Source organism: Triticum aestivum, chromosome 6D, assembly GCF_018294505.1.
Source record: "Triticum aestivum cultivar Chinese Spring chromosome 6D, IWGSC CS RefSeq v2.1, whole genome shotgun sequence".
Taxonomy (NCBI): domain Eukaryota; kingdom Viridiplantae; phylum Streptophyta; class Magnoliopsida; order Poales; family Poaceae; genus Triticum; species Triticum aestivum.
Window position 1 is genome coordinate 29,472,568 of NC_057811.1, and position 10,012 is coordinate 29,482,579.

The window sequence follows — 10,012 nt, forward strand, 5'->3', positions numbered from 1 at the left end:
ATGTAAAAACATCAAAAATACACATTGTTTATCATTGATCTTTTTGTGTAGAATCTAAATAGTCAACATGAATCCTCACTGTACCTGTATAGGTACAGGCGAGGATTCATATTGCAGCCACAAATCCTACACATATAGTTCAATGAAGACCAAGTGCTCGAGATAGTTTGAGGAGTAACGTATTTAAGGTGGTAAACACCTTGTTCGCTTAGCAGTATGGGACTAAACTTAATTAGTTGCAGTGATACTTAGCAGCAGCGAGTTTTGAAGAAAAACGCTGCTACAGAGTACTTTAGCAGTAGCGCGTCCAGGAGAAGGGCGCTACTACTACATCTAGCCTGGAGGCAACGCCGTGGCAATTATAGTAGTAGCGCTTGTTTCACCTAGAGCGCTACTGCTATGTGGGTGTTAGTAGCGCGGTTTACTGGAGCTCGCTACTGCTAATTAGCAGTAGCGTTTGTTTTTAAACCATGCTACTAATAAGATTCTGTGTATAAGGTTTTCCCTAGTAGTGTGGGCGAGGAAAGGAGGGGAGATGAGGGACTAGCGGGGGAGGAGACGGTTGCGCACGATGTCGGTGTAGCGCTGCCGTTCGCCGACGAGCGATGATAGATATAGTCGTTGTCATCATCGTCAGGGGTGGTGTCGGCGACAACAGCTGGTTGAGGAAGGATAGTCTAGAAAGGGGGGGGGGGGGGGGTTGAGGAAGATAGGGAGGAAGGAAAGCCCGCATTGACGGTTTGAGACAGTGACCTGACGTGGATGCCCTAACTGAGGTCGACTCAGTCAATACCAACCTTGTTTGCGAAAACTGGCTTAGGCCAAGCTCAGGGTTGAGTCTTGAACGAGATGGAAAGTTGGAGGATGCGCAATAACTGGTTTCGCAGTTGAGGGCTGAAACTTAAACATAGGGTTGAAAAATGGACTTCTGTTAGCGGGACAACAAGTTACTCGGAAGATAAAGTACAACTGGATCTTCACAATGTGGTGAGAACCTGTGTTACCTTATAGCAATGCATGATCACATTTTCACAAAAATATGTAGGATCAAACAATTCCGTCGTTTTCCTGCATTTGTCTGCCCCAATAATTACATTTAGTAAACTCGAGAACAATGAACACCTTGCGCAAAATCAGTGGAGGAACCATGCTAACTAACAAAAAAAGAATATACTCTTCGTGCATGGCTCCGCCTGCATCGGATGTTCTGGTAGTTCATCCAGCAGCTAGCATCTAAGTCTAGACAGAGCAGGAACAGGCATGGCATAGCATAAACATCCATCTACAAGAAGCGGCAACCAGCGATCGTCAGATGACTTGTTCCTCCTAATTAACAAGCCTGAATTATCAGTCAGCTAAGATGACTAAACCCTTGGGCTGCCGCCCTCCTTCAGCTTCACGAGCCCGGCCACGGCACTGATATTTTCACTGCAAAACATGCAATACAAACTAATTCAAAACAGAAACAAGCGAGCTGATCCTCACAAGCGGAAGTTATGAATGGTTAAAGAGGATCAGAGACCGGCTGCTCATTGGGGTGCTGCCCCCCTCCTCCCTGACCTTGATCTGACAATTGTTAGGCAAGAACCGGTTAAACTGGCGGATCAGCTCGTGGTGTCCTTCTAATGCCTTTTCCGTGGCACTGGCCGAATAACGAATTCTGCAAAACTAAAAGGATCACCTTTAATCCATCATAACTCAAAACAGAAAGAATTGGTGCTGTAGATGCTACTGCACATGCATCACCGACCTACAGATCCTGAAAAAGCGCAAGAAGGTGACAAACTCCTTGTGCTTGTCAGGTTGGTCTGCCAAGCTGTCGTTCACAAGCCTGACGTACTTGCCCCAGTGGCCGGTACCCTCCAGACAACGCTGGCCATTGACAATACGCAGCTTCCGTGAGCGCAGCGGCTTTGGAGCCATCCTAGTCAGGTAGTGCCTTCTTGGGATCGATCTTCACAAACAAGGCGATCAAACATCAGAAAACAAGGACATTTGATGAGATTTACAACAGACAACAGAATTTATTTGTCAAAAACTCAAAATGCGACACGTCAACTGCTCCTTGCATGAGAAAATCAGAAAGAAGAACCCAGAAAGAACAGTTGCTTTAAAGCGTGTTCTGTTTTTTGTATTAACGATATGCAGAAAACACTTGCTGTTGCTTGTTTGCTTACTTTCTGTAACAGGGTACACAGTTATCTCCTCGATTGACAAGATATCGTGAAACATGTATTCATTACTTTCTGCCACAAACATCAGACTATCTATTGACAATAATGTGGTCTCTCGACCATCTCTGTTTGTAAGTACTTTTTCCAATTGGGTTTTAGCTCTGATACAACTAATCTGGATTCAAAAGTGAGCAACAGAATTCATTCTCTAAACCACCACCCCCCCCCCCCCCCCGGCACCCCCCACACACACACCTCCTAAAAAATGTGAACCGATGTAATTAATTTCGTTAGCTCAACAACAACAACAACAAAGCCTTTAGTCCCAAACAAGTTGGGGTAGGCTAGAGGTGAAACCCATAAGATCTCGCGACCAACTCATGGCTCTGGCACATGGGTAGCAAGCTTCCACGCACCCCTGTCCATAGCTAGTTCTTTGGTGATACTCCAATCCTTCAGGTCTCTCTTAACGGACTCCTCCCATGTCAAATTCGGTCTACCACGCCCTCTCTTGACATTCTCCGCATGCTTTAGCCGTCCGCTATGCACTGGAGCTTCTGGAGGCATGCGCTGAATATGCCCAAACCATCTTAGACGATGTTGGACAAGCTTCTCTTCAATTGGTGCTACCCCAACTCTATCATCATTCCGGACTCGATCCTTCCTCGTGTGGCCACACATCCATCTCAACATACGCATCTTCGCCACACCTAACTATTGAACATGTCGCCTTTTAGTCGGCCAACACTCAGTGCCATACAACAGTGCAGGTCGAACCGCCGTCCTGTAGAACTTGCCTTTTAGCTTTTGTGGCTCTTTCTTGTCACAGAGAATGCCAGAAGCTTGGCGCCACTTCATCCATCCAGCTTTGATTCGATGGTTCACATCTTCATCAATACCCCCATCCTCCTGCAGCATTGACCCCAAATATCGAAAGGTGTCCTTCTGAGGCACCACCTGCCCATCAAGGCTAACCTCCTCCTCCTCACACCTAGTAGTACTGAAACCGCACATCATGTACTCAGTTTTAGTTCTACTAAGCCTAAACCCTTTCGATTCCAAGGTTTGTCTCCATAACTCTAATTTCCTATTTACCCCCGTCCGACTATCGTCAACTAGCACCACATCGTCCGCAAAGAGCATACACCATGGGATATCTCCTTGTATATCCCTTGTGACCTCATCCATCACCAAGGCAAAAAGATAAGGGCTCAAAGTTGACCCTTGATGCAGTACTATCTTAATCGGGAAGTCATCAGTGTCGACATCACTTGTTCGAACACTTGTCACAACATTATCATACATGTCCTTGATGAGGGTAATGTACTTTGTTGGGACTTTGTGTTTCTCCAAGGCCCACCACATGACATTCCGCGGTATCTTATCATAGGCCTTCTCCAAGTCAATGAACACCATATGCAAGTTCTTCTTTTGCTCCCTGTATCTCTCCATAAGTTGTCCTACCAAAAAAATGGCTTCCATAGTCGACCTCCCAGGCATGAAACCAAACTGATTTTTGGTCACGCTTGTCATTCTTCTTAAGCGATGCTCAATGACTCTCTCCCATAGCTTCATTGTATGGCTCATCAGCTTAATTCCATGGTAATTAGTACAACTCTACATATCCCCCTTGTTCTTGATGATTGGTACTAATATACTCCGTCTTCATTCTTCTGGCATCTTGTTTGCCCGAAAAATGAGGTTGAAAAGCTTGGTTAGCCATGCTATCGCTATGACCCCGAGGCCTTTCCACACCTCAAACGGGATACAATCAGGGCCCATCGCCTTGCCTCCTTTCATCCTTTTTAAAGCCTCCTTGACCTTAGACTCCTGGATTCGCCGCACAAAACGCATGTTGGTTTCATCAAAGGGGTCGTCCAGTTCAATGACAGAACTGTCATTCTCCCCATTGAACAGCTCGAAGTACTCCCGCCATCTATGTTTAATCTCCTCGTCCTTCACCGGGAGTTGGTCTGCTCCGTCCTTGATGCATTTGACTTGGCCAATATCCCTCGTCTTCCTCTCTCGGATCTTGGCCATCTTATATATGTCCCTTTCGCCTTCCTTCGTGCCTAACCGTTGGTAGAGGTCCTCATATGCCCGACCCCTTGCTTCACTAACAGCTCGCTTTGCCGCCTTCTTCGCCATTCTGTACTTCTCTATGTTGTCTGCACCTCTGTTTTCAAGGCGTCGCCTAGGCGACGCTTAGGCGTCAGGGCGCCCTGCGAGGTCGAGGCGTTCACCTCGCCTTAGGTGGCTGTCTAAGGCGTCCGCCTTAAGCTATAAGGCGTCCGAAGCGCCTGCCTAGGCGTCCAGGTGGTCGCCTTAGTCCATTTTGGACGCCTTAGCTTGCCAGGCAGGCAGGGGAGCTGTTTTAGGTGGGAAACAGAGTTTTGGCGGGAAACTGGAATGATGTTGGCGCCAACGGGTAAGAGGGGAGAAAGAGGGAGAGAGAGAAACAGCCCCCAATCCACACACTCCTCCCCCTCCTTCTCTCCAGTGGCTCCTCTCCAGCAGATCTGGTTCCTCCTCTGCAGCAGATCCTCTCCGGCAGCTCCTCCCCCTCCTCTCCAACGACTCCTCCTCTCCAGCAGCTCCTCCTCCTCTTCCTCCTGTCCAGCAGCTCCTCCTCCTCCTCCTGTCCAGCAGCTCCTCCTCCTCCTCTCCAGTACAGCAGCTTGTCACCGTATCCAGATCAAGATACAGCGCGCCACCAGGCGGGTGAGGGCCCGGCCCTTGCCCATTTGACACCACACCCAGGTTCCGATGTGGCGCGTCGCTGAGAGGGTTACGCCCCAACGAACAATCTTTTGAGTCTCATCTCCATAAGAGTGGCTGAGTTTTTACATTGGCTCGCCAAGCCTATCACAACCCTCCCCCTTTACCCGGGCATGGTAAAGCTATGTTGATACAACATAGGCGGAGTTTAATTAATTTTGTTAGCTCATCTGACTTAAATTACTACCTGATTGTTTCACCTCTCCGAGGAAGGAGAGAGAAAGTTCTACGTACGATAGAATTCATTGGGGTGGGTCAACAGTCTGAATTTAAGTAAAAATGGAGTTGGGTCTTTCAAAGGTATTGGAGGGAGTACACACTCTGCAAACCACATTATAAAAAGTAAACTTTGCAGAAAAAGTTGAGTACTTACTGACAAATTTTACTTTGATTATTGCTGTTGGCGACCTGGGCATTACAAGCATCTCTCTTTCTCTTGGGCTTCGAGAGAGGCTTTCGAACTTGATTATTGCTTCTACTCTGCAAATCATCATCATCACTTCTACTCTGCTCATCACAATTGTCATCGCTTCTACTCTGCTCATCACCATCCTCATCACTTTCACTCTGCTCGTCACCATCCTCATCACTTCCACTCTGAACATCATCATCCTCAACACTTTCACTCTGCTCATCATCCTAATTAGCAAATAGATTGGTTAGTTAAAGCCCACAAAAACAACTCATAAGAGACCAATAAATGGAAAACATTATAAAAAATAAAGTCTGAATCATTTCAAAGGTAGTGTTGAGTAAGCAAATCCTGGAAATCAAAACTCAAGTTGGTCATACTGCAACAAGATGAGAGACCCTTCCCTAGAAATTTGGTACCATGTGAGCCGGTGGGTAACACCCACACATCCGCCAAGAGTGAGTCGAGAGACAGGTGAGGATCTTTTTCTTTTTACATGGGTGGGTGCATATGGAAGAAGCACAAAATACACGAGTGGGGGAGGGAGGGATAAGGGTAAGAAAAATTGCAAACGTAATTAGCACCTGATATGTTGCCTTTTGAAAGAAGACAATTCAAGCAGACAGCCTATCAAGAATTTGGGTGATTACGATCATATTTGAACTGCCCCGGGGGGGGGGGGGGGGTGCCTAAAGAAAAATGGTGATTACGATCATATGTGGACAGTCCGTGTTTGTGTCTTTTCGTGTGTGTGTGCGTGGGAGGGGGGCATCTAACGGTAAGAAAAATGGTCCATGCGGCAAGCCATACATACGATTACGGAAATAATTTGCTACCCATGGTGTTAGCTACACATGGCCCCAATTTTTATCTCTAATTATTTTGGTCAATTATTTCGGACCATGAGAATAACTCTGTAACGAAAATATCGTGACTTTGAACCAGCAAGGCAAGCAAAAAGGGACTTGTGCCAAAAAGGCAAGCGAAAAGATTGACAGAGGTGAGAAAAGGCCCTTTCTACACAACGAAAAGGCACTTGTGTCAGAAAGGTAATAAAATGGACAATGAGAAGTGAGAAAAAGTCATTTCTATACAACAAAAATGCACTTGTGCCAATGCCATAAGAAACCCGACACCTCATATATCAAAAAAGGCAGTTATGACAAAGGGTGTGTATCTGCCACCATGCATAGGAAATCGCCTCTCCATATGATTATGAGGGTTGACTACTTCATTCTCGCTCTAGGATCAGATCTGGTAGCCAAGAATAGCCTGGAGCTGATATGTAGCCTCTGAACAGAAGACAAATCGTGCAAGCATCCTTTCAATTATTTTGGATGCATATTGTCAAAGTGTACTGTACCACCTCTCCCCATCAGCTTAGGCTTTTCGGTGAGTTGGTCGGTACAAATAATTTAAGTCATACTCCCTCCGTTCCTAAATATTTGTCTTTCTAGACATTTCAAATGACTACCACATACGGATGTATGTAGACATATTTTAGAGTGTAGATTCACTCAGTTTGCTCCGTATGTAGTCACTTGTTGAAATGCCTAGAAAGACAAGTATTTAGGAACGGAGGGAGTATATCATTATCCAGGATTATTATATGTTTCTTGGTGTAAAGGAAAACAAGTCTGTTTATCTATGCATATTAGCAAAACGCTATGATCACACAGCACGAGGTCATCAACTAACTTGCAAACAGTAAATTTGGATTAAAAATTTTTATCAATGTTATGATTGATCAAGCAGATTTATTTAGCAAACTGGACATGGCATTGTCCATTGACTATATGTGTATGTAAAGTCAGGCCACTAAATAAATAAACAAAGGAAACAAGGTTCACTGTGTGAGCCCAGCCAAACAATTGCAAACGTAATACTTACATTTGAAGTCGAGGAGACACGCCTGCGCTTCTGATTAGTTTCATCTTGCCCATCATTAATAGTTTGGATTTCATCATCTTTCTCCTTGACCAAGGATTGCATTTCCCGTAGCTTCTTTTCGGCAGCAACAGCTTCTGCTCGCAATCTGTCAATCTCATCATCCTTCTTTTGGGCTGCCGCCTTAAGATCATCCACACTCTGCTGAAGCTTTTGAGCTATCTGTAGCTTCTTTTCAGCAGCAACAGCTTCTGCTCGCAATCTGCTAATCTCATCGTCCTTCCTTTGGGCAGACACTTTAAGATCATCTACACTCCGCTGAAGCTTCTGAGCTGCTTCAGAAGTTTGTGCTGCCTCCCCGTTCTTGTTCCTAAGAATCGCATTATAGGCTTTTCGCATTACAACCAACTGGTTACGTGCAAGTTCCTTTTCTGAGAGTAATGTAGAAACTTCCATGTCCTTCTGTGAGCTCAGAGTCTCGTACGCTCGCTTTAGTTTTCTTAGCTCCATGCTTAAATCACTTGCAACGGATGCCTGATCCACAGTGTTCTGACTGAGTCTTGCCTTTGGTTACAGAAAACAACAGTCGTGTTAATCAACGAGATGTGCAAGCTTGGCTGCATGTTTTGAGCTATGCAGCTCGCGGGGTAAGTACCTTAGAGTTGGGGGTTTCTGCACAAATTCTGGAATCCTCCATGTCGACATCTCTGAGTTCTAAATTGAACGCAGAAGGCAATGGCTATCAGTAACATAAATTGGTGGTAAGAAAACAAAAGGAAAAATTTGGTATTCAGCTCATCATAGTTAACAGTTTCTCTTCGGTGCTGCCCAATAAAAATCGACACTTCGGCGCTGCCCAACAAAAATCAGCACTTGGGCGGCGCATAAACAGGCAGAAACTGGAGAAAAGGGAAGAAAATCCCTAAGAAATCTAATGATGTGCTACTGAAGCGACAAGCGGGGAAATGTGCAAGATTTCCACCTCCTGAAATACGCTGACATGAACAACAGGGATTAACACAAGAAGCGAGGGTTTCTCACCGTCGAGCTTCTGGTTGGCACCGAGAATCAGATCCACGTAGGCCGCCTCCCACCTCATCCTCCTGCCCGCATCCGCCTTCCTTCCGCAACAACACCAGCTAGCATCAGGAGAGATCGAAACCCAGAGAGGAATGGGGGAGGGAGACAGCAATTATCGATTGAATCACCTGGCGCACTTCCTGCAGCTTCTTGGTAGCGTCGGCGGCTTCTGCTCGCAACCTGCCGACCTCGGCGTCCTTCTCCCGCGCCGCCGCTTGCAGCTCCTCCACGCTCCGCTGAAGCCTCCGCGCCGCCTCCCACGACTCGCGCTGGGCCTTGCTGGCCGCCTCCAGGCGCGCGCGGTCGGCGGCGAGAGCCTCGGCCTGCGCCTGGACCCGGTCGTAGATGGGCTGCCACTCGGCGCTCCCGCCGCCCTCTCCGCCGCCGCCGTCACCGTCACCGTCGCCGTCGGCCATGAGTGAGGGTGAAGATGAGTGCCTCTGTGGTGGGCTTTAACATTCCTTTCAGCCCACCAAATCAAGTCCAGATGCTGTACTGTATAATGTTTGTTGAAAAAACTGTAAAAAGAGCACAGTGAAAATATTAGTATTACTAAATGATATAATACTATCTAGTTATATTTCTTGGGAAAGCCCTGTTATTTTCACTTACAAGTCCAAATAAAATTATATTTCACTGCACTCTTTTCTATGACGCCATGAGTTTACAAACTGGATGCTACATTTTAGAGGGCTTTTACAACATCCATGGATCGTCTAACTATCATCTTTTGTATTTTCTCTCTTTCATTTAATAATATGTTGTAACAAATATTTCAACTACCATGTGTAATTTATCCGTGAAAAAATAAAAAAAATACTACCAGTGTAATTCCCTCAAAAAATACTACCATTTGTAACGATTGTATTGACCCTAGTGGTTGAACCGTTGTCCCTGACCCTCTCTCTTGAATTTTGTGTGTGTGTGTGGGATTCTTCTCTCCCCCGCTCCTCCCCGTACCCCCCGCGCCGCCTCCCCGAGCGAGGCGGCTAGGGCGGCCCTCCCTTCCCCCGCCGCCTAGCCCTCCTCCCCTCACCCCCTCCCATCGCTGCCGTCGGCCGGCGTTACCGGGCACTTGCCCGTGCAGCGCCGTTCTTGGCCGACGGTGGCAGCTCCCCCTCCTTCTCCCGACGCGGTTCCCGGCTCGGGCGGCGAGTTCCGCCGGCGGTGTTCCTCGGCGGGAGGCGTTCTGGTGCAGATCATGTGGCTGCGTGGCGGCGGCGCGGCCCCTTGGCGGCGGTGGTGGCTGGCAGCGGGCCTTGGCCGCGGCGCCCTCCAAGCCCAGATCTGGGCCCCTTCGGCCCCGATCTGGGTTGGGGCGGGCCGCCTTCGGCTGGTCTGGCAAGCCACGGGAGACGGCGGCGGCGGCTATTGCGCCGCGTCTGCTGCAGCGCGGCGGCGGGAGCTTAGCGGGCCCGATCTGGGCCTGGCTGGGCAGTTGGCCCGACGTGCTCCTGCTCTGCATCCGGTTTGCTACCGCTTGTGTCGGTAGAGGTTGTCCCCTCCCACGTGGTTGCGGTACTGCCGGCCCCTGTCAACGGTGGTTTTGTTCGGCCTGGCCGGCCTCGCGACGTTTGTCGTGGTGAGACGACTGTGGTGTCCTTGTGGCTGTGGTGGTGGGCGGTAGGCAGGGTGGAGCCAGCAATTGGTCCTGGATGGTAGGTGTGAGAGGTAGGGAGAA

General features: G+C 47.9%; 1 protein-coding gene across 3 annotated transcripts; it reads right to left on the minus strand.

The window, feature by feature from the left end:
- Positions 1-1,000: 1,000 nt before the first annotated feature.
- On the minus strand, positions 1,001-8,807 carry LOC123143260 (RNA polymerase-associated protein LEO1). Of its 3 annotated transcripts, none has more exons than XM_044562113.1 (8): positions 8,460-8,807; positions 8,293-8,368; positions 7,907-7,965; positions 7,255-7,815; positions 5,326-5,591; positions 1,751-1,954; positions 1,561-1,660; positions 1,001-1,428 (listed from the first exon to the last, which is right to left on the minus strand). In XM_044562113.1, exons 1-8 carry the CDS (start codon positions 8,745-8,747, stop codon positions 1,426-1,428), a joined length of 1,557 nt encoding a protein of 518 aa, XP_044418048.1. In that variant the 5' UTR covers positions 8,748-8,807; the 3' UTR covers positions 1,001-1,425. The 3 variants fall into 3 exon arrangements, with proteins under 3 accessions (XP_044418048.1, XP_044418046.1, XP_044418047.1); XM_044562111.1 differs by having other exon boundaries at positions 1,523-1,660; XM_044562112.1 differs by having other exon boundaries at positions 1,523-1,660; positions 7,907-7,958; positions 8,293-8,372.
- Positions 8,808-10,012: the final 1,205 nt, after the last annotated feature.